Raw genomic sequence first — 24,653 nt, forward strand, 5'->3', positions numbered from 1 at the left:
AGACCATATTACTCATGGATTGGAAGGCTCAGTACCTTATAATGTCACTTCCTGAAAATATCTGTAGATTCAATGCAATCCCAGTCAAAATCTCAACATGTTTTTTCGTAGAAATTGGCAAGCCAATTCTAAAATTTATGTTGAAATACAAAGGACCCCTAATTGCAAAGACAATCCTGAAATCAGAATTTACTCTACCTGACTTCAAGATTTACTAGGAAGCTACAGCAGTAATTAAGCCAATGTGATAGTGACATAAGGATAGACAAGTAAATAGAACAAAACATACTCTCGAGATAGATCCACATACACATGGTCAATTGAATTGTGACAGACGTGCCAATGCAATTCAATGAGGAGAGGAAAATTTTTTTAACCAAAGGCTCTGGAGCAACTGGATAAACATATGGAAAATGGAATTGAAAGCATGAGAGAGGATTAAAGATAAAGTACAAAAAGACAAGGACAGCTTGACTAGTGTTGGGGGAGTTGGAGGGGCTTGAATGGAAGAATGAAATAAGATTTCACTGTGTTTCAGTGGGGCTTGCTTCTGCCAGTTTTGTAAAGCAATATCCTCCACCCCTCTCTGCCGCCCTTTGAGGGGTAGGCTGGTGTGCTGAGCAGAATTCTAAGATGGGCCCCAAGATTCCCACCCCCTGGCGTACATGCCTTGTACAATTATCTCTCCTTGAGCATGGAGGAGTCTGTGAATTTGATGGTATGGTTACTATGGTGATTACCTTCCATTACTTAAGACTCCATCATAGGTGACTTGGAGAGGGGAGGATTGGAAGTCAGAGGGACGTGCTCCACGTGGCCTGGAGGAAAACAAACGTGCATGTTGTGAAGTGCCTATGGGGGCCACACTGCAGGGAGCTGCAGGCAGCCTCTAGGAGCTGAGAGCAGTCCCCAGCAGACAGCTAGCAAGTAAACAGGGACCTCCGTCCTACAACCCTTGGCAACTGAATTCTTCCAACAACCTGAATGAGCTTGGAAGGGGACCCCAAGCCCCAGATGAGAGCCATAACCCCAGCCATCACCTTGACTGTGGCCTTGTAGAGCTGAGCTGATGATGCAGCTAAGCTATGCCCACGCTCCTGGCCCATGGAAACTGAGATAATGGATTCCTATCATTTTAAGCCACTGATTTTGTGATAATTTGTTACCCAGCAATAGAAAATGAATGCAGATGGCAGGTCTGTCCCAGCTGCAAATGTCATCCTGCACAGGACCAATTTCGATTTCTCTCTTCATACGTGCCTTAGGAATCTGTCTTCCCAGGACAGAGGGCCAAGCTGTTTTGGACATGGTTGAAGTGAAATAATACCCACTACCCACTGAGGATTTGAAAGGTCCATTTGGGGTGAAAGGAATTGACATTGCTCTGAGTCTTTGACCTAGCCCCTTCTGGGATCCATTTAATCAAACATTCCAAGTTAAGAGTAGAAAGTCCAGATCGGCTGGGTGCGGTGGCTCATACCTGTAATTCCAGACTTTGGGAGGCCGAGGCGGGCAGATCACCTGAGGTCAGGAGTTCCAGACAAGCCTGGCCAACATGGCAAAACCCTATCTCTACTAAAAATACAAAAATTGGCTGGATGTTGTCGTGGGTGCCTTTAACTCCAGCTACTAGGGAGGCTGAGAATCACTTGAACCCGGGAGGTGGAAGTTGCAGTGAGCTGAGATTGCGCCACTGCACTCCAGCCTGGGTGACAGAGCGAGACTCCATCTCAAAAAAAACAAGGAAAAAAAAAAGTTCAGATCTTTCTCACAGAGTGTATTGAGCTGAGCTTTCAAAACTGGGGTTCAGGGCTGACCTTTGGAGTACTGAAAATCAGGCATTTGCTATACTGGTCATATCTGTGGAGCAAACCTGCAGTAAGGTGGTACCTTGGATACTTGGGAGTTCATTCATAGCAGATAAATTCTGGTCCATTTGCTGGGGACATGGTGGCCAGTGGGAACTTGATCAGACTGGACCATCATGTCTCAGAACCTAGGTATTATTGAGTCTGATGGTTTCGGCATTTTAATATGTGCAGTAAGTTAACCTGGGAAAGCAGGGCAGATATACAAAACCAGTTACAGCCTTTTCCTTTCCTCATTGCAGAACCAAAATTACAAGGGCCATGGATTGTCAAAGGGAAAAGAGCGGTGAGTGGTCCCATCCAATCCAACAATCACAGACAACCAACCTCCCTCCCTCCCTCCCCTTTTCAATCCGTCTCTCACTTTTCTACTTCAACAATTATAATGAAAATGATAGTAGAAGTAGTAAAGCTAAACCATTATTGAGCACTTACCATGTGCCAGGCTCTGGGCCTGTCACTTTACCTGTATTGGCTCATTGAATCCTGACCCCAACCATTTGAAGTAGATACTACTATTGTGCCCATTTTACAGATGGAGAAACTGAAGCTCAAAAAGGCTAAGTGACTTGCTCAAGATCACATGATCAGTTAGGGGCAGAGCTTGTTGGACTCCAGGGCCCACTATCTAACTTTAGTCTCTCCTGCCTCCTTCAACAACCCTGTGATGACTTGATGACTTGCATGGCAGCTGTCCTCTGATCTTCTGCTTCACTCTGCATCGACAACCTGGATGCCAAACCCAGCACCCCTTTGGATCTCCTAAAGAGAATCCGCTTTTACAAAGCAGGAGTGAGCAATGTAGACTTTATTGAAGATTTTTGTGGGGAGTTAGAGGAGGTAGTTTACATAGCAAATGTTTTGATAGTCTATTATCTGGCTCATTAGATATTTCTCTCTCTCTCTCTCTCTCTTTCTCTCCTTTTCTTTTCTTTCTTTTCTGTTCTTTTCTTATCTTTTGAGTTTCGCTCTTATTACCCAGACTGGAGGGCAATGGCATGATCTCAGCTCACGGCAAACTCTGCCTCCTGGATTCAAGTGATTCTCCTGCCTCAGCCTCCCGAGTAGCTGGGATTACAGGCATGCGCCACCATGCCCGGCTAATTTTGTATTTTTAGTAGAGACAGGATTTCTCCATGTTGGTCAGGCTGGTCTCGAACTCCCGACCTCAGGTGATCCACCTGCCTCGGCCTCCCAAAGTGCTGGGATTACAGGCGTGAGCCACCGTGCCCGGCCAGATATTTCTGTTCTTTCTAAAGTCCCTCCTGACTATACCACCACTGAGGAGGGCATGTGTGATTTGGGATGCTTCTGTCATGCAGCACCCATCTTCTTTGTCTTCTTTCTCTCCATACTGACTACCCCACCAACTTCAAATCTCTCACTCTCTTATGCAGGGCAACTCAGCAATGTTCCAGATCCTGGCCCTAAACATACATGCCCACCCGACCCCCATCTCAAAAAAACAAAGAGCACTTAACAGGCTTGTGTTAGGCTGTTTTTACATTGCTATAAAGGAATAGCTGAGACTTTTTATTTATTTATTTATTTATTTATGTTGAGACAGAGTTTTGCTCTTGTTGCCCAGGCTGGAGTGCAATGGCCTGATCTTGGCTCACTGCAACCTCCGCCTCCCGGGTTCAAGCGATTCTCCTGCCTCAGCCTCCCGAGTAGCTGGAATTCCAGGTGCCCGCCACCATGCGTGGCTAATTGAGATTGAGTAATTTATAAAGAAAAGAGGTATAATTGGCTCATGTTTCTACAGGCTGTACAAGCATGGCACCAGCATCTGCTCAGCTTCTGGTAAGGCCTCAGGGAGCTTACAATCATGGTAGAAGGCAAAGGGCGAGCAGGCATGTCACATGGCAAAAGAGTGGAAACAAGGGAGAGATCCCAGGCTCTTTTAAACAACCAGATCTCCCATGAACTGAGTGAAAACTCACTTATCACCAAGGGGATGTTGCCAAACCATTCATGAGGGATACGTTTTCAGGATCCAGTCACCTCCCACCAGGCCCCACATTCAACACTGAGAATCACATTTTAACTTGAGACTTGGAGGGGACAAACATCCAAACCATATCAAGGCCCCATCTACTTATTTTATAAAGGCACACACACGCACACACACACACACATGTATTTACCATAAAACATTTTTTATTTATGTGCCTTATTAGGGCACATGTAGATATGTGTTCCACTACCAGTAAGAGAAAACTCATAATAGTAGCTTAAACAAATTGTATTTATTTTCTTCACATTACAAAGAGCCTGGAGTGCTGGTACAGTGATTCAATAATGTCAGAGCCAGCGTCTTCATGATTGCCTTTTTTTTTTCTTTTTTTGAGATGGAGTCTCACTCTGTTGCCCAGGCTGGAGTGCAGTGGTGCGATCATGGCTCACTGCAGCCTTGATCTCCCAGGCTCATGCAATCCTCCCATCTTGGCCTTCTGAGTAGCTGGGACTACAGGCTCATGCCAGTGCACTTGGCTATTTTTTTTTCTCCGAACTCTTGCTCTGTTGCCAGGTTGGAGTGCAGTGGCATGATCTCGGCTCGCTACAACCTCCAACTCCCAGGTTCAAGCGATTCTCCTGCCTCAGCCTCCCTAGTAGCTGGAACTACAGGCGCCTGCCATCACACCTGGCTAATTTTTGTATTTTCAGTAGAGACGGAGTTTCACCATATTGACCAGGCTGGTCTTGAACTCCTTGTGATCTACCCGCCTCGGCCTCCCAAAATGCTGGGATTATAGGCGTGAGCCACAGCGCCCGGCCTCACTAATTTTTTTAATTTTTTTTTTTTTTTTTTGTAGTTATGAGGTCTCACTATGTTGCCCAGGCTGGTCTCCAACACCTGGCCTCAAGTTATCCTCCCACCTCGGCCCCCCAAAGTGTTGGGATTACAGGCATGAGCCTTCATGATTGTCTTGACCTCTTCCTCATGGAGACCAAATGGCCGCTATAGCTCCAGCCTTCATGTCATGATCAAGACAGGAAGAAGAGGGGAGGGAAGACTCAAGCCACATTCCTTCCTCCCTCCCTCCCTCCCTCCCTCCCTCCCTCCCTCCCTTCCTTCCTTCCTTCCTTCCTTCCTTCCTTCCTTCCTTCCTTCTTTCCTTCCTTTCTTCCTCAAAAGAGCAAAACTGTCCCAGGAACTTACCCTTTCTAGCAGTCTTATGTTTCTATCTTATTTACTAGAATTGTGTAACGTGGCCACCCCAACTGCATGGGTAGCTAGGAATACAAGTTATATAAGTGTCATTGTACTGTTATTACTATTCTGCACCCTGCTTTTGTCCCACAAAATATGTTTCGTGTTTATCCATGTTGGCACATGTAGCTCTGAATGCACTGTAACTGCTACCTCTGTTTCATTGTGTATCACACGTTATTTACCCATCTTCCTGTCGAAAGGCACTTATGAAGTACTGGTTTCAGCAGAAACTGACCCTGAGGGAAGGATGTGAGAGCAAGTGGTTTATTTGGAAGGTAATTCCAGTGAGCACTGACAGGGAAGTGGGGAAGTAAGACAGCTGAGGAGGGAAACCAGTAAAAGGTGCATCATCGACAGGTAATTGCTGTGGGCAAGTGGGCTCAATCCCCCCGGTGAATTCCTGGGAGAACATAGAATGCACTGCAGACTCATCTTAAGTGAGAGATGAGAGACTTAGCGGATTTATCTACCAACTCCAGTCGTCACTGGTTGTATGCTGCTGGCAGAGGGGCAGTTCACTCTGGTGCTTCCAATCTGCTCCACATGCTGGCTGAGCAGACTCCGGGGGCCAGGGAAAACCCTCAGGTAGCATCGAAGGTGCTGGCAGTGGGAAGCTCTTTGATTTGCACACCCAGGAGTGGTGAATGCCAAAGGGATATGGGTAGACCACTAACAGTGTGTGCCACAGGTTATTTCTGTAAAAATATTAACAATTACAGATAAATATCTTTGCACATGTGTTTCCTGGTAGAAATGCAGAGTACAAACCCAGGGTATAGAGCTAGGATAGTTTGCTGAGTTTAGGGTATGTGCATATTCGATTTTACTAAAAACTGCCCAGTGGCCCTCCAAAGTGCGTTCTACCAGCAGAGGAGGAGTTTCCGTTTTATCCCATTGTTGCCAAAACTTGGACCTTTAGATTTTTGCCAGTCTGATGTGTGTGACATAGTCCTTGACTATTGTAATATGCCGACTTACTCTCCAAAGGTGTGTCCAATGTGCAACCCATCAGCATTGTAAGATAATTGTCATTTCTCCACATTCTTGCGAACATTTGATATTTGTCTGATTTTTAATATTTTCTGCAACCTGATGGATTTTGAAATTGTATCTCTTTGTCATTTTGGGTCTATTGCATATATTTTTAGTAGTCCATGTTGGCTCCTGTATTGACTTTTAGCTAAACCTCCTAATTTTATCTCTTTTTTTTCATATTATTTGTAGAGATGAGGTCTTACTATGTTGCTCAGGCTGGTCTCGAATTCCAGGGCTGAAGTGATCCTGCCTTGGCCTCCCAAAGTGCTGGGATTATAGGCGTGAGCCACCGTGCCCGGCCTATTTGATCTTTTAAATGGTTACTTTAGAGCAGCAGTTCTAAAAGTTTAAGCGCAGGGTGGGTCCCTTTACAACTTAAAAATTACTGTGAAACGAATTAACTTTTGTATATGTGGCATACATCTAACAATGTGTACCATATAAGAAATTTAAGCTGATAAATTTTATTTTATTTTATTTTTGAGACGGAATCTCACTCTGTCACCCAGGCTGGAGTACAGTGGTGCGATCTTGGCTGACTGCAATCTCCGTCTCCCCAGGTTCAAGCAATTGTCCTGCCTCAGTCTCCCTAGTAGTTGGGATTACAGGCATGCACCACCACATCCAGCTAATTTTTGTAATTTTTAGTAGAGATGGGGTTTCACCATGTTGGCCAGGCTGGTCTCGAACCCCTGACCTCAGGTGATCCACCCACCTTGGCCTCCCAAAATGTTGGGATTACAGGCATGAGCCACCATGCCTGGCCTAGCTGATAAATTTTAAAAATACTTGTTCATTCATTTAAAAATCAATAAAATACTCGTTACATAGTAGCATAAACTTTTTTTTTTTTTTTTTTTTTGAGACAGGGTCTCACCCTGTCACTCAGGCTGGAGTGCGGTGGTGTGATCTCAGCTCACTGTAACCTCCGCCTCCCGGGTTCAAGTGATTCTCGTGCCTCAGCCTCCCAAGTAGCTGGGATTGCAGGCTACCACGCCCAGCTAATTTTTGTATTTTTAGTAGAGACGGGGTTTCACCATGTTGGCCAGGCTGGTCTCAAACTCCTGACCTCAAGTGATCTACCCACTTCGGCCTCCCAAAGCGCTGGGTTTACAGGTGTGAGCCACTGTGTTTGGCCCAACATTTTTATGAGTTATAGTTATATTTCCCCACCAAAATGTACTGAGATGAGTAGGAGTCGTTTTACATTTTTGTGAATCTCTTTAACGTTTGGCTTATTAGAAAACATTTGACTTTCCAGACCTTCTGTGTTCAATCTGTTAATATAGATTGTTTTGGTCGAAGGACAGGAAGAAAATCCAGCCTCACAAAGATAGGTATTTGGAAAAGGGAAGACTTTGTGTACCCCTGAAAGAGAGTTGGGGACCTTGGGGAATACTTGAGACCGCACTTCACAACCTATGGCTCTAGGGGATTACAACATGCATCCTTACCTTATCACCTTCAAGTCTACCTTGAAGCATAATCACACCACTTCATGTACAACTAAGAACCCTACAGCAACACACTTCTGTTTACTCCCCTCTGGTCCTTTGTGCTGCTATTTTTGTCATATATTTACTTGTAAATATGTTACAAACCCTTCATTACATTCTCACTATATTTGCTTTAAATAGCTACTTGTATTTTTTTTCTTTTAATTAAGACATGGAAGAAAGTATTCCATATTTACCCTACTCATCTTTCCTTCTGAATTTCCATCTGGTATAATTTTCCTTCAGCCCGAGGAACGTTCTTTAGTGTTTCTTATAGTGTGGATCTGTTGGCAATAAATTCTCTCAGCTTTTATTTATTTGAAAATGTCTTTATTTCACTGTCATTTTTTAAGTAAAATTTTACTGGATATAGAATTCTAGGTTGATCTTTTTTTCTTTAAGTACTCGAAAGATGATATTCTTTTGTCTTTTCAGGCTTATGTTGTTTCTGATGTGAAGTCAGTTGTTCTTTTTTTTGGGGGGGGGGGACGGAGTCTCGCTCTGTCGCCCAGGCTGGAGTGCAGTGGGGCGATCTCAGCTCACTGCAACTTTCACCTCCCAGGTTCAAGGGATTCTCCTGCCTCAGTCTCCGAGTAGCTGGGATTACAGGTACCCGCCACTACGCCCAGCTAATTTTTGTATTTTTAGTAGAGACAGGGTTTCTCCATGTTGGTTAGGCTGGTCTCGAACTCCTGACCTCAGGTGCTCCGCTTGCCTCGGCCTCCCAAAGTGCTGGGATAATAGGCGGGAGCCACCACGCCCAGCCAAAGTCAGCTGTCCTTGTCTTCCACTCCCACTCTCCACCCCTCCCCCCGACCCCCCTATGCAATGTGTCTTTTTTCTCAGGCTTTTTTTTTTTTTTTTTGAGACTGTTCTGTTTTTCAGCAATTTGACTATGGCTTACCTGGGTGTAGTTTATGTTGTGTCTATCTTGCTTGGGGTTAATTGAGCGTCTTGGATCTGTGAGTTGATAATTTAATCAAATTTGGAAAATTTTTTAGCCATCATTTCTTCAAAAAATATTTTCTGTCCTATCTCTTCTTCATCTCTTTCTTGAACTTCAGTTACATGTATGTTAGACTGCTTGATATTATCTCACAAGTCGCTGAGGTTCTGTTCATGTAAAAATTTTTTCTCTAATTCAGTTTGAACAATTTCAATTGGACTGTTTTAAAATGTATGATTTTTCCTTCTCAATGCCCAGTCTCTTGTTAAGCACATCCATTGAACTTTTAATTTCAGATATTATATTTTTCCCTTCTAGAATTTCCATTTGGTTTTTCCTACTCTGTCACACAGGCTGGAGTGCAGTGGTGCAGTCATGGCTCACTGCAGCTTTAACTTCCTGGGCTCAATGATCCTCCCACCTCAGCTCCCCAGGTAGCTGGGACTACAGGCACGTGCCACCATGCCTGGCTAATTTTAAAACTTTGTGTAGAAATGGGGTCTCACAGTGTTGCACAGGCTGGTCTTGAACTCCTGGGTGATCTTCCCACCTCAGCCTCCCAAAGTGTTGGGATTACAGGTGTGAGCCACTTGGCCATTTGGTCCTTTTCTGCAATAACTCACCTATTCACACATTGTATCCATCTTTTCCCATAAATCCTTTAACATATTTATAAAGATTTTTAAATTCCTTCTCTAATGATTCTGATAACTGAGTCAGTTATGGGTTTATTTCAATTGGCTATTTTTCCTCTTGATTATGTATTACATTTCCCTACTTTGCTATTGCATGTGTTATATTTTTAGAACTGCACTCTGGATATTGTGTATGAAAAGCAATTATATATAATAAATTTTAGTCTATATATATATACACACATACATACACACACTTTATAGAGTATGCAAGCTCCTTTCTCTGTCTAGCAGTTAGGGTTGGGGCTGATCATTCCGATTCCTCCTAAAGCTGAATTGAACATGGGTTGGGCTGCAGCTTTAATTAAGTTGTGTGCACTCCAGTCCAGTCTCCTTCACTGCCATGTTGAGCTTGTTAGTGTTTGAACTAGGTGGGGCTGCAGTGCCCACTATTGTTTAATTTATTTTTATTTTTAGAGACAATGTCTCACTATGTTGCCCAGGCTAGTCTCCAACTCCAGTTTTTCATCTGTCAACATAAAAAAATAGAGACAAATCTCCAAGTAAAAAGGTTTTATTTGGGAATAATATACAAGAAGTAGAACTGCAATCTAGGATGTCCATGTAGACGAGAATGGCCCCCAGCATGTCTGAGAACAAAGGAAAAGGTTAGCATTCTCCTGGGGAAAGAGGAGATTTATGTAAGTTGTTTCAAAAGAAAGTTCATTGGTGCTAGCAGGGTTTTTTATGAGAGCTGGTGAGTTCAGTAGCAGATTGGTGAGTGTCAGTAGTTGCTAGGTAGGACTTGGAGTCTTGGAGTTCTTGTTAAGCCCTTGGAGTTTTGGATTGAGCCTGAGAAACAGTGTCAGGCTAGTATTCTTGTGTTAGCTGCTAGCTGCCCTTGTGCTGTTAGCAGTACTTGTGTCTCATGTGGTAAGCTGTGGTTTGGAAAATGTTATTGTAATGGTTCTTATTATCTGGCAACTCATACATGAGAATCCTCCCTTCATGACCTTCCCTGGCTGTTTCTTTACTTTTTTACTTTTTATTTTTTGAGATGGAGTCTCACTCTGTCACCCAGGCTGGATGCAGTGGTGGGATCTCGGCTGACTGCAACCTCTGCCTCCCAAGTTCATGAGATTCTCCTACCTCAGCCTTCCAAGTAGCTGGGACTACAGGTGTGCACCCCCATGCCTGGCAATTTTTTTTTTTTTTTGAGATGGAGTCTTGCTCTATTGCCCACGCTGGAGAGCAGTGGCATGATCTCGGCTCACTGCAGCCTCTGCCTCCCAGGTTCCAACGATTCTCCTGCCTTAGCCTCCTAGGTAGCTGGGATTACAGGCACATGCCACCATACCCGGCTAGAAGCTGGGAAAGGCAAGGAAACAAATTCTCCCATAGAGCCTCCAAAAGGAATGAAGCCCTGCCAACCCATTTCAGTCCCTCTGACTTCTGGGACAGTAAGGTTATTCATGTATTTATTTATGTATTTATTTTATTTGGGAATAATATACAAGATATTTATATCTATGTATTATCTCAATAATATTTATTGAGACAGGGTCTCACTTTCTTGCCCAGGCTGGAGTGCAGTGGCACAATCTCAGCACACTGCAACTTCCACCTCCGGGGTTCAAGCGATTCTCCTGCTTCAGTCTCCCTAGTAGCTGGAATTACAGGCGCCAGCCACTATGCCCAGCTAATGTTTGTAGTTTTAGTAGGGATGGGGTTTCACCATGTTGGCCAGGCTGGTCTGGAACTCCTGACCTCAGGTGATCCACCTATCTCGGCCTCCAAGAGTGCTATGATTACAGGCAGGAGCCACTGCGCCCGGCCTAATTTTTTGTATTTTTAGTAGAGATGGGATTTCACCAGGTTGGTCAGGCTATGACCTCAAATGATCAAATGATCCGCCTGCCTCGGCCTCCCAAAGGGCTGGAATTATAGGTGTGAGCCACCTCGCCCGGCCCCCTGGCCCTATTTTGCCAGGGTCTGACATAAGTGACTCCATTTTGAATCTGACAACTTTCACATACCACTAATTATAATGTTAGCTCGAGTTTTTTTAGATGCTTTTATCAAGTTGACGAAGTTCCTCTCAGAGTTTTTAATGAATGAGTGTTTAATTTTTGTCAAATGCCTTTTCTGCATCAATTGATATGATCATGTGATTTCTCCTTTTTAGTCTGTTAATATGATATTGATTTTTTTTTTGAGGCAGTCTCTGTTGCCCACACTGGAGTGCAGTGATGCTATCTCAGCTCACTGCAATCTCTGCCTCCCCAATTCAAGCGGTTCTTCTGCCTCAGCCTCCTGAGTAGCTGGGACTACAGGTGCCCACCACCACACCTGACTAATTTTTGTATTTTTAGTAGAGATGGGGTTTCACCATGTTGGCCATTCTGGTCTTGAACTCCTGACCTCAATTAACCTTCCTGCCTCAGCCTTCCAAAGGGTTGGGATTACAGGCGTGAGACACCATGCCTGGCTCATTGATTAATTTTTGAATATTGAACCAGCCTTGCCTGCTGGAATAAACTCCGCTTGGTTATGGTGTATAATCCTTTTTATATATTGCTGAAATCTATTTGATTGCATTCTGTTAAGGATTTTTCCATCTATATTCATAAGGGATATTGGTCTGTGGTTTACTTCTTGTGTACTGTCTTTGATTTTGATATCAGGTTAATATTAACTTGGCAAAATTGAATTTAGAAATTCTCCCTCCTCTTCTATTTTCTGAAAGAGATTGTGTAGGATTGGTGTTAATCCTTCTTCAAATATTTGGGGAAATTCTCCAGTGAAACCATCTGAGCCTGGAGATTTCTTTTTTGGGAGGTTTTGAATTATGAATTCAATTTCCTTAATAGCTATAGAGCTATTCAAATTACCTATTTCATATTGGATGAGTTGTAGTAATTGTGCTTTTTGAGGAACTGGTCCATTTCATCTAAGCGTCAAATGTAGGTGTGTAAAGCTATCAGCAGCATTTCCTCATTGTGGCTGTGATACCTGCGGGCTCCATAGCAGGAGCCTCTGTTTCGGTCCTCTTATTGGGTAGCTGGGTCTTTCTTTTGTTAGTTTTGCTGACAAATAGGCTTGTCGATTTTATGGATCTTTCCAGAGAACTTGCCTTTTATTTTACCGATTGGCTATACTGTTTTTCTGTTTTCAATTGTATTGATTTCCAGCTCTCCTCTAGGCCCTCTTTAACATCACCCCAGAGTGGGAGGGCACCTCATTACTGCCAGGTCATGGAGGAAGTCCAGGCTCCATACGTGGTCTCCACTGCTCAGGGGGGGTGGGAGCCTTATTACCACCTGGCAGAGGTGAAAGCCTGGCTGTGTCTGTGGCCTTCTCTGACAGCACCGGGCAGGGGTGTTGGGTGCCCTGCTGCAACCTCAGGGGAAGTCTAGACTCCCTACCCAGCCTTTGCTGGCATCACTGGGAGTGGGCCACAGATGTGTTCTTGGGGATCCAGCTGGAGTAGAGCAGTGATTGTCCAAGTCTTCTGTCTGGCTAGGCTGCTCCTTTCTTGGTCCTTTGGCTAGAAACGGGGTGCTTTTGTTGAAGCTTTATCGTCTGTGCCCATTGGCATTTCTGGGTTGGTGGCTTTTCATCTCCATATCTGAACTATATGAGACAAAAGGAAACCCAGGGAATTCACCACCTTGCAGTTCCTGTGGTCCTGAAGTCCCCAGCCAGTCTACCCTCTTCTCTATCTTTCCGTCTTGCTATTTGTTTTATAGATAATATCTTGAGTTTTCAGTTGTATCAGTAGGAAGAATAGGAAAAAGTACATCTGCTTCATCTTCCCAGATGATTGCCAGGAGAGGGCTTTGCAAATACTTATCATTTCATGTAAGGATTAGTCATAGCACATGGAAAGCAACCAGATCATGCCTGGCACATAGTAGGCTTGGATACAATGATCATTATTTTTCAATGATTCCAAGATGCTATAATTCTCAATTTGATTATGCTAAGTGTTATCATGCTCTAATGCTAAATTCTAAAATACAGTGTAGAACTTTCCAGGTATGGAACTTGACTTCTCTTCCTCCCACTTTTTTCCTCTCCCTGCGCCATCCTAGGAAAATCATTGATCCTGAGCAAATGTTCATTGCCTTGTCTTGCAGAGAGCAGAGAGCATCGATCCGGTTCAAGACCACCCTCGTGAACACACTCATGGACGTCCTTCGCCACAGGCCAGGATGGGTGGAAGTGAAGGAGTAAGACACTCCCCCCAGCCTTGTCCCTTCTTCCCTTTGTCTCACAGGTCCTTGTCTTCCTTTGTTTTTCTCCTAGTTCCCCTGGGTGGCCACTGGGACTTGTCCCAAAGTGGCTGTGATATTTATTTAGCACCCACAATGTGCCAGGCACATTATCACTATCATCTCTGTCTTATTTAAGCTTTCCAACTAAACCGTAAGATAAGATTATGTTCAGAGTTATGAAACCAATTGCTTAAAGTCACACAGCATTGCAAGCATCAGAGCAGGATTCAAACCCAGGCACATTTGTATCCTACGGCTTTCAGTAGAAACTAGGAATGCAGCTACCACAGACCTGTGGCCTGGATCCTCCTATGATGGGTCCAGATCAAGGACTGCTCTTCCCTGGCCACTTGCTAGTTCTGTGAGTTTGGCCTGTAAGCCTGCCTTTCTTCTTTCATGCTGGCTTCTGGGGATACTGATTGAGACAAACCAGCATGTGATGCCTGGCACAGAGTAGGTGCTATTAGTTAGGGCTAAGGATTGGATGTATGCAATGGAAACCCAAAGTAAAAGAGGCTTTGACATGCTAGAAGTTTATCTATCCCATTGAAGTTCATATGTAGGAAGTTCAGAGATGGTAAGGGGGCCCCACAGAAATGTGAGATCCATCTGCTTCTGTCTTTCCACTCTACTATCCCTTAGGTGAAGTCCTTGTTTTTCATAGTCCAAGATGGAGTTCCAGCCTTGCTTTCACATTCCAAACAGCAGGAGGTAGGCAGGAGTCAATAAAAGGCATAAGCCAGGTGCAGTGGCTCACACCTATAATTGCAGCCCTTTGGGAGGCCAAGGAGGGAGGATCGCTTGAGTCCAGGAGTTCAAGACCAGCCTGGGCAACATGGCAAGACCCTGTCTCTACAAAAAATTTTTTAAAAAGTTAGCCAGGCACGGTGGTGTGTGCCTGTAGTCCCAGCTACTTGGGAGGCTGAGGTGGGAAAATTGCTTGAGTCCAGGAGGTCAAGGCTGCAGTGAGCTGTGATCACACCATTGCACTCTAGCCTGGGTGGCAGAGTGAGACCCTGTCCCAAAAGAAAAAAAAGAAAAAGAAAGAAAGAAAGAAAAGGCAAGCCCATCCCTTGAAGGACACAACCCAGGAGTCTCTCACAGCTCACTGGCCAGACCTTAACCATGTGGCCACACCCAGCTACAAGGGAATCTGGAAAATGTAGGTTTTTTTTTTTTAGACGGAATCTTGCTCTGTTGCCCAGGCTGGAGTGCAGTGGCACAATCTTGGCTCACTGCAAATTCCACCTTCCAGGTTCATGCCATTCTCCTGCCTCAGCCCCCTAAGTAGCTGGGACTACAGGCGCCCACCACTACGCTCAGCTAATTTTTTGTATTTTTAGTAGAGATGGGGTTTCACCCTGTTATCCAGGATGGTCTCGATCTCCTGACCTTGTGTTCCACCCGCCTCAGCCTCCCAAAATGCTGGGATTACAGGCGTGAGCCACTGCGCCCAGCCGAATCTGGAAAACGTAGTTTTTATTTGGGGAAATACAGTCTACATTTTCTCAAGTAAATGCTGAAAATTCTTTTACTGCAGAGAAAGGGGAGAAGGGATAAGAGGGATAGCTGCCCTGCTGTGTGGTGCTCAGGAAATGTTTGCTGCTTACCATTAGCTAAGCCTGCTGGACACTCTGTAGCATTTCACATGCATGATCTTTTAATCATCCCAACAAATCTTTCAGGTAGATGTTATCATCATCGCCATTTTACTAATGAGAAAACTGGGCACAAAGTAGTGAAAATGCCATGTTTGAGGTCACTCAGCTTGTGAGGGCTTGGGCTGGGATTTGCATCAATACCTACATGTTGGAAGAAAAAATATATAAAATCTTTTTAATTTGGTAAGTCCAAAAAAATTTACATATATACAATTTCGTGTCTTTTAGAATATTCACAAAGTTGTGTAATCATCACCATTTTTTTTCCCCACATACCTGCTGTGTCAAAACCACGATCTAATTCCAGAACATTTTCATTATCCCAGGAAGAAACCCCATACCCACCAGCAGTCATTCCCATTTCTCCCTCCCTCCAGCCCCTGTCTTGGGCCCTGTCTCTCTTTATCTATTCTGGACACATCATATAAGTGGAATTATACAATATGTAACCTTTTGCCTGTCTCCTTTGACTTAACGTAATGTTTTCAAGGCTTATCCATGTAGCAGTATGTATCAGTACTTCATTCCTTTTTTTGTTTCTTGTTTTGTTTTTTTGAGATAGGGTCTCAGCCTGTCACCCAGGCTGGAGTGCAGTGGCACAGTCATGACTCACTGCAACCTCAACTTCCTGGGCTCGAGTGATTCTCCTCCTTCAGCCTCCTGAGTAGCTGGGACTTCATTCTCTTTTATGACTGAATAGTATTCTACTGTGAAGGAGTACCACATTTATTTATCTGTTCATTAATTGATAGGTGTTTAGGTTATTTCCACCTTTGGGCTGTTATACATAATGCTGCTATGAACATTCATGTACGAGTTTGAATGGACATATGTTTTCACTTTTTGTAGGTGTATACATAGGAGTGGAGTGACTGGGTGATATGATAACTCTATGTTTAACTTTTTTAGGAACTGCTAGACTGTTTTCTCAAGTGGCTGTGCCATTTTACATTCCCATCAGGAGTATAAGAGGGTGCCGATTTTTCCACATTCTCACCAACTCTCGTTATTATCCATCCACTTATTTATTTATTTATTTAGAGAAAGGGTCTCTCTCTGTCACCTAGGCTGGAGTGCAGTGGTACAATCACAGCCAACTACAGCCTTGACCTCCTGGGCTCAAGTGATCCACCCACCTCAGCTTCCTGAGTGGCTGGAACTACAAGCACACACCACTATACCTTGCTAAATGTTTTAAGTTTTTTTTGTAGAGATGGGGTCTCATTATGTTACCTAGGCTCATCTTGAACTTCTGGACTTGAGTGATCCTCCTGCCTCTGCCTCCCAAAGTGTTGAGATTATAGGTATAAGCTACTGTACCCACCCTTGCATTTATTGTGGCCATCCTAGTGGGTATGAAGTGGTATCATTGTGGTTTTGATTTGCATTTTCCTGATGGCTAACGATTTTTAGCATCTTTTCATGTGCTTATTAGCCATTTATAAATCTTCCTTGAAGAAATATCTATTGCCCATGTTTAAATTTAGTTGTCTCTTTATATTCGAGTTATAAGAATTCTATCTTATAAGGGTATTCTTATATATGATTTGCAAATATTTTCTTCCATTTTGTGAATTATCTTTCCTCTTTCTTGACTGTGCCTTCTGAGGTAAAAACTTTTTCATTTTGATAAAGTCCAATTTACCTATTTTTTCTTTTGTTCCTTGTGCTTTTGGTATCACATCTAATAAACCATTGCCTAATCCAAGGTCACAAAGATTTACTCCTACGTCTTCTTCTAAGAGTTTTATGGTTATAGCCCTTACATCTAGGTGTTCGATTTAATTTTTTATATGGTGTGAGGTAGGGGTCCAACTTTAATATTTTAAAGTACTTACTTTTAAACTTTTTTATTTTGAAATAACTTTAGACCTACAGAAAAGTTTCAAAAATCATACATAGCTTCCTCTTTTAGCAGTTTCACCACCTTTCCCTGTTAGCAGCTTATGTAATCATAGTACATTTGTCAAAGTCAGGATGTTAACACTGATATATTACTGTTAACTAAGCTGCAGACATCATTTGAATTTCACCAGTTTTTTTCCACTAAAATCCTTTTTCTGTTCCAGAATCCAATCCAGGATCCCACTTTGCATTTAGTTGACCTTTTTTACCTCAAATATGTTTCAGTTCCTCAGTCTTTGTCTTTCATGCCCTTGACACTTTTGAAGAGTACATTTTGTAGAATATCCCTTGAATTGGATTTGTCTGATGATTTCTCATCATGAGGTTATGGATTTTGGCAGGAATACCACAGAAGTGGTGCTGTGCCCTTTCCAGTGGAACTCATCAGGGGTTTGTGATGTCAATGTGTCTTATCACTGGTGACAGTACCTGGATTGACCATTAGATTAAGGTGGTGTCTGCCAGGTTTCTCCAATGTAAATTAACTTTTAAAAAAATAATTAATAAGTATCTCATTGGCAGATACTCTGAGACTGTGCAAATATCTTGTTCCCAACAAACTTTCATGCAATGGTTTTAGTATTTTTTGATAATTCTTTTTTTTTTTTTTTTTTTTTTTTGAGACAGAGTCTCACTCTGTCACCTAGGCTGGAGTGCAGTGGGACAATCATGGCTCACTGAAGCCTTGACCCTCTGGGCTCAAGTGATCCTGCCACCTCAGCCCCCTGAGTAGTTGGGACTACAGGCCCAGGCCGCCATTCCTGGCTAATTTTTGTATTTTTCGTAGAGATGAGATTTAACCATGTTGACCAGGCTGGTCTCGAACTCCTGGGCTCAAGTAATCCTCCTGCCTTGACCTCCCACTGTGCTGGGATTATTGGCGGGAGCCACCGTGCCTGGCCTTTTTTTGAGGATTCTTGCCTAAATCTATTATTATTATAATAATTGCAAAATGGTTACTCTCTGTCATTCCTTCTACATGTATTAGGTGGCATTCTTCTGTAGAGAAAGATTTTCTCTTCCTGCTGCTTATTTAATTATTTAGTATCAGTTTGGCTCATTGCAGTCTATCATCTTGCCTAGAGGTTACCACACCTAGATTTTCCCAATAGGAAGCTGAGGCCCAGAGAAGAGGGCAAGGTCACATAAGTGCTACTGCCTGACAAGACGAGAATCAGGGCTCTTGACTCCTGTTCTAGTGCTCCTTGCACTGTGTGACATGACTTGGTACAAACATCAGGGTGGCGAAAAGGCAGGACTGGGCATCTAGATGAAGCCCCAGCCAGCCAGCCAGGAATCTGCGACTCTATGGTGTCTGAGGGTTTATGGAACAATAGAACACACGGCCATTTCTTTTTCTTTTTCTTTTTCTTTTTTTTTTTGTGAGATGGAGTCTCACTCTGTCACCCAGGCTGGAGTGCAGTGGTGCAATCTTGGCTCGCTACAGCCTCTGCCTCCTGTGTTCAAGCGATTCTCCTGCCTCAGCCTCCCGAGTAGCTGGGATTACAGGAAACTGCCACCACACTGGGCTAATTTTTTTAGTTTTTAGCAGTGACGGGGTTTCACCATGTTGGCCAGACTGATCTCAAACTCCTGACCTCAGGTGATCCACACGCCTCGGCCTCCCAAAGTGCTAGGATTACAGGCGTAAGCCACTGTGCCCAACCAGCCACTTCTCTAGTGGGTTTCCATCAGTTCTGGAAACTGTTCTTGCAAACCATTGTGCCTGGGCACAGCCACAGGGGAGATTTGGAGAAGGACCAGGCCCCAGATTTTCATGAGTAACTTAGGACAAAATTTGGAAACCGTAGATTTCTGGTTCCAGTGTCATTCTGTTACCATGTGCTTCACGTCACCACATCTGTGCACAGTGTGTGCAACGATGTCCATCTCTGAACATCTCTGAGCGCAGTGAAAGGCTGGGCCTGTCTGCCTGCCTTAAAGCCCTTCTGCACATGGTGTGACATTCAGGAGAAACACCAAACCAGTAGCCCCAAGGAGAAGCAATTTAAATCTTTAGTTCTAGGAAAATTCCAGGCTGGCTACAGTGGCTCACACCTATAATCCTAGCACTTTGGGGGGCCAAGGCGGGCAGATCACCTGAGGTTAGGAGTTCGAGACCAGCCTGACCAACATGGAGGCACCCGTCTCTACTAAAAATACAAAATTAGCCAAGTGAAGTAGTTCATGCCTCTAATCTCAGCTACTCTGGAGGCTGAAGGAGGAGAATCACTTGAACCCGGGAGGCGGAGGTTGCAGTGAGTTGAGATCGTGCCATTGCACTCCAGCCTGGGCAACAAGAGTGAAATTTCGTCTCAAGGAAAAGGAAAGAAAATTCCAAAGGGAGCTCCATTTACAACACAAGGCTCAACTGCTTGGCCATTGTTCCAGTTGCTATGGCTGTGTAACAAATCCCAAAATTTAGCTGCTTAAGACAGCATTGCATTAGGCGCGGGGCTCCTGTGAGTTAGGGACTCTTACAGCCAGTGGGACTGGCTTGTCTCTGTGACATCAGCTGGGGGCATCAGCTGGGAAGAGTCCAGATCTGGAGGTCACTTGGTGGCAGGAGTAGTCTGAGGGCATCTGACTCAGAAGTGTGGCAGTCGATGCTAGCTGTTTGTGGGGATCTCACTAGGGCAGACAGCTGAAGAAGGTTCTCATGGGTTCTCCTTGTGGCCTCACAGCCCCACAGCCTCTGGATGAGGGATATAGTGTAGGCATCTTTTGGAACTACAGTCTGCCCCTGCATCCTCCCCATTGGTCCTGTTCAGGGCCTGTTCATTCATCATCCTAAGGTGATGGCGATGTCTCTTCACTTTTCTCCATTTCTGCCTCAAACCTCCTCCAGATGTCTTTTAAAACTCAGTCTACCTGTCTGTATTAGAGAAAAGGGGTGGGGGGAAAGGGAGACAAACCAAACACTTTTTTTTTTTTTTTTTTTTTTTTTTTTGAGATGGGATCTCACTCTGTCACCCAGGCTGGAGTGCAGTGGCACAATCTTGGCTCACCACAACCTCCACCCTCCTGCTCAAGTGATTCTCCCACCTCAGCCTCCAGAGTAGCTGGGACTACAAGTGCATGCCACCGCTTCTGGCTAATTTTTTGTATTTTTGGTAGAATGGGATTTCACCATGTTGGCTAGGCTGGTCTCAAACTCCTGAGCTAAAACAATCCATCCACCTTGGCCTCCCAAAATGCTGGGATTACAAGTGTGAGCCAGCACGCCCAGCCCCAAACACCTTTTAATAGGAAAATGGATATATTGTGGTATATTCACCCAGTGGAATGGGAAATGGCAATTAGAATGACTGAATTAGACTCCTATGTATCAAAAGGATCGATCTCCAAAACAAAAGTTTGGTGGAGAAAAAGCATGTTGTGAAAAGAAACAGATGGGAATGGTTCTAACCACAGAGCCTGGGCTCTGGAGCCTGAGACCTGAGTTCAAATCCTGCTCTGCCGGTAAGTAATAAGTATTAGTGTTAGGTTTAAAATCATGACAAACAATGCCATGTGCCATGATGCATGGATACACCCATATATATATGATGAAACTATAAAGTCACTGCAGGCCGGGCACGGCGGCTCACACCTGTAATCCCAGCATTTTGGGAGGCCAAGGCGGGTGGATCACCTGAGGTCAGTTCCAGACCAGCCTGGCCAACGTGGTGAAACCCTATCTCTACTAAAAATAAAAAATTAGCGGGTTGTGGTGGCACGCACCTGTAGTCCCAGCTACTTGGGAGGCTGAGGCAGGAGAATCACTTGAACCTGGGAGGCAGAGGTTGCAGTGAACCAAGATCACACCACTGCACTCCAGCCTGGGCAACAAAGTGAGACTCCGTCTCAAAAAAAAAAAAAAAAGCCACTACATAGAAATGATAACACACCAAACTCAGGCTGATGGTTTCCTTTGCAGCGGGAGAGAAGAAGATAGAATCAGGCAGGGATAGATAGGGGGCTTCAGTTATATCTGTACTTTTTTACTTAAAAATAATTGTGAACAGTCATGGTGGTGTTTTATTTCCTGTGGCATCTTTTTCAAGCTCCTCCTCCCAGCACCCTAGCACTGGCACCCGGATTTGGTAGATTGGCCCGGTTTCCTCTCCCTGGCATGGTGGTAAAGAATGGGATCAGAATTTGGAGCTGGCAGAGCTGGCTATGGGTCCTGCTGCTGCCATGTCCTCGGTGAGCAAGGCCATCCCGCCTTCGAGCTCTGGGGATGATCCAAGTCACCTTTGGGGGCTGCTCTGAGGATTTGGTGAATGGAGAGTTTTGTGAACTAGGAGGGGCTTGCAGAAGTTAGCTCATTCCACTGTGGGCTGCAGGCATGGCAACTGGAAAGAACAAATGAGGCCGAGTGGCTGTCACACCACAGAGAGTCGTAGGGACTGTGGTCTGGGGAGGGCGTGCCCTGTCTGAAGGGGTGGCCGCTCCTCAGCCCAGCTAATAGGTGCCAGGAGGCACTCTGGGTTCAGTGATAGCTCGAGGGAAGCCAGCCACCTGGATTTTTGTGGGAACAGTTCCCTGGTTTTTGCTCTGGTCTAACAAAGGACATTTAGGCCAGTGACACCCACGGCCACTTCCAAGAGACTCCAGAGGGATACACTGCTGCGTACCGTTCCTCAAACCCCCTCGGCAGCACCTCCCTGGGCCCTGCAGTGCCAAGGTCCTCAGATCATGACCTTTATCCCCACCGCCAACTACAACCCCAGTGAAGGAGAGTGGGATTTCTACTGGTGCGACGTCAGCTGGCTCCGGGAAAACTTCGACCACACCTACATGGAGGAACACGTGCGGATAAGTCACTTCCGGAACCACTACGAGGTAAGCTGGGCAGGCAGGAGGGGACTGAGCCAACCAACTCATGTCACTGGGTGTGGCCATGAGCTGGAGCTGGTACAAGGATCAGAACGGAAAAGTGTATTGGAAAAGTGTATTAGAATGTGGGATGCAATGCCGGGTGGGGAGTATGCGGGCTAGACCTATGGAGAGCCAAATGGTTTGGGGGTATAGGGATCTAAGGCCTGAGGATTGGAGGTCACAGGCTGGTTGGAGTTTCAGCACCAAGATTTGAGGAGCAAGCTGGTTTGAGGGTGCAGGGTCTGAAGGGAGAAGATGTATGAATGATTATGGTGATTTCAGGGTGGAGGCAAGTTGAGAAGTTTGGGGTCTAAAGATGGGAAGGAGGTCTAGAAGGAACAGGACTGGAGGAGGCTGTGGTGGGAGATTTTTAAAGGTTAGTGTAGCTTAGTGGTTAGAAGCATGAATTTTTTTTTTTTTTTTTTTTTTTTTTTTTTTTTTTTTGAGATGGAGTCTTGCCCTTGTCACCCAGGCTGGAGTGCAATGGCACGATCTTGGCTCACTGCAACCTCTGCCTCACGGGTTCAAGTGACTCTTCTGCCTCAGCCTCCTGAGTAGCTGAGATTACAGGTGCTCACCACCACGCCTGGCTAATTTTTATTAGAGATGGGGTTTTGCCATGTTGGCCTGGCTGGTCTCGAACTCCTGACTTTGTGATCCGCCTGCCTCAGCCTCCCAAATTGCTGGGATTACAAGTGTGAGCCACCGCGCCCAGCCAAAAGCGTGAATTTTGGAATCAAGACAGGCTCTGGTCAAATCCTGGCAGTGCAGCACCTTCGTTGGATAGCTATGAGCAATTGACTTAATCTGTCTAAGCCCCAGTTTCCTCATCTGTGAAATGGGGATAATTCTTGACTAGCAAGCTCTTTCTGGGTCAAAGTTACTCTTACTCTTGCTATTTTGTGGGCCAGAGCATGGAGGCTGCAGGGTGGCTGGTAGATGTATGTGGCTGGGAGGGGAGCGGGGCTGCGAGCAGGAGCTAATGGCTGCCTGTCCTTCCCGCCACCCAGCTGACCCGGAAGAACTATATGGTAAAGAACCTGAAGCGGTTCCGGAAGCAGCTGGAGCGCGAAGAGGGAAAGCTGGAGGCAGCCAAGTGCGACTTCTTCCCCAAAACCTTTGAGATGCCTTGCGAGTACCATCTTTTTGTGGAGGAGTTTCGCAAAAACCCAGGAATCACCTGGATCATGAAGCCTGTGAGTGCCCAGTGCCCGGGGCTGGTGGGAGGGAACAAGTCCCAGGCACCAGAGCAGGGATCAGGTGCAGACACTGTCTGGGAATTCAGCCTTAGATGCAGTCTGCCTTCCCGAAGGGCCAGCTTTAGCTCCTCTTCTCTGCAGTGTGTGGACCCAGCAGCTATGGCTGCTGGCACACAGTAGGTGCTCAATGAGTGTTTATTGAATGCACAAGTGATCTTTAGCACACCAGGGCAGAGAATTTGGAATCTCTCTTCCTGACATGCCAAGTGCTTTACCTGCGTTACCTGAATCCTCATAGTGACCCTCAGGGGAGGGATCAACAGCCCCATTTTAGCAATGAAGAACTTGAGGCTTGCTTATTCAAGCATTCCACAAATACTTACTGAGCATGTGCCATGTGCCAGGCACAGACCTAGGTGCTGAAGACACAGCCCTCAGCAAGTCAGCCTGGGTATCTGCCCTTTTTGCGGGCAGACAATAAGGAAACGGGGGAGACCTATGTGGTTGCAGTTGTGCTGTTATTAAGGAGAATGGTGTCAGGAGAGGTATCCACAGGAGGCTCTTCCTGGCTGGGCAGGCTTCTCTGAAGAAGTAAGAGATGGGACTCTGAGGCCTAGCCCCTTGTTCAAATGCTACTGATACACTTACTAGCTGTGTGGCCTCAGGCAGCTTACTTACCTTCTCTGTGCTACAGTTTTCCCATCTGCAAAGTGGGATTACTATAATACCTATCACCTAGTCTTAGGGTACTAAATGAGTTAACACAGGTAAAGCACATCGTAAGTACCGAATAAATGAGAGTTGTTATAACAAGAATTAGTGTTGAGCTGCAACCTGAAGGATGCATAGGAGTCCCCATGGAAAAAAGTAGAGATAGGGAAGAGTATCCTAGGCTGAGGGAACTGCATGTGCAAAGGCTTGGTATCAGGAGGCAGCCTATTGGGGCTCAAAAATCTGAGTGGGGCCGGGCATGGTGGTTCATACTTGTAATCCCAGCACTTTGAGAGGCCGGTGGATCACCTGAGGTCAGGAGTTCGAGACCAGCCTGGCCAACATGGTGAAACCCCCATCTTTACTAAAAACACAAAAATTAGCCGACTGTCATGGTGGGTGCCTGTAATCCAAGCTCCTTGGGAGGCGGAGGCAGGAGAATTGCTTGAATCTGGGAGGTGGAGGTTGCAGTAAGCCGAGATTGCCCCACTGCTCTCCAGGCTGGGTGACAGAGCAAGACTCTATCTCAAAAAAAAAAAAAAGAAAAAAGAAAAGAAACTGAAGGAAGGTGAGGGCAACAGCATACCCACCAATCACTCAGCCCTTTCTGGTGCCGTGACAGTCGCTCACCACAAAGCCACATGCCGCTGTAGCCTTGAATGGCATCATCAAAGCCCTCTTATGTTTCCAGGCCTGAGAATGTTCCAGGCCCCAGGGAGGGAGCGGGAGGGAGGAGGGAGCAGCCCTTTCCTGTGGAGCTGAAGACTGATGTTGGCTGATGCAGATTTAGCCAATAACACAGGTGCTTGGAGGGGCAACTGACACGGGGCTGACAAAAAT

General features: G+C 45.2%; 1 protein-coding gene across 1 annotated transcript in view; it reads left to right on the forward strand.

Annotated features, from left to right (window-relative positions):
• Nucleotides 1–24,653, forward strand: part of TTLL9 (tubulin tyrosine ligase like 9) — a 73,273-nt gene that overhangs the window by 15,343 nt on the left and 33,277 nt on the right. Inside the window, 4 exon segments of the mRNA XM_010352780.1 lie at nt 2,111–2,154; nt 13,337–13,429; nt 21,756–21,867; nt 22,914–23,099. Coding sequence (XP_010351082.1) covers nt 2,111–2,154; nt 13,337–13,429; nt 21,756–21,867; nt 22,914–23,099 — 435 coding nt within the window.

This window comes from Rhinopithecus roxellana, chromosome 13 (assembly GCF_007565055.1).
Source record: "Rhinopithecus roxellana isolate Shanxi Qingling chromosome 13, ASM756505v1, whole genome shotgun sequence".
NCBI lineage: Eukaryota > Metazoa > Chordata > Mammalia > Primates > Cercopithecidae > Rhinopithecus > Rhinopithecus roxellana.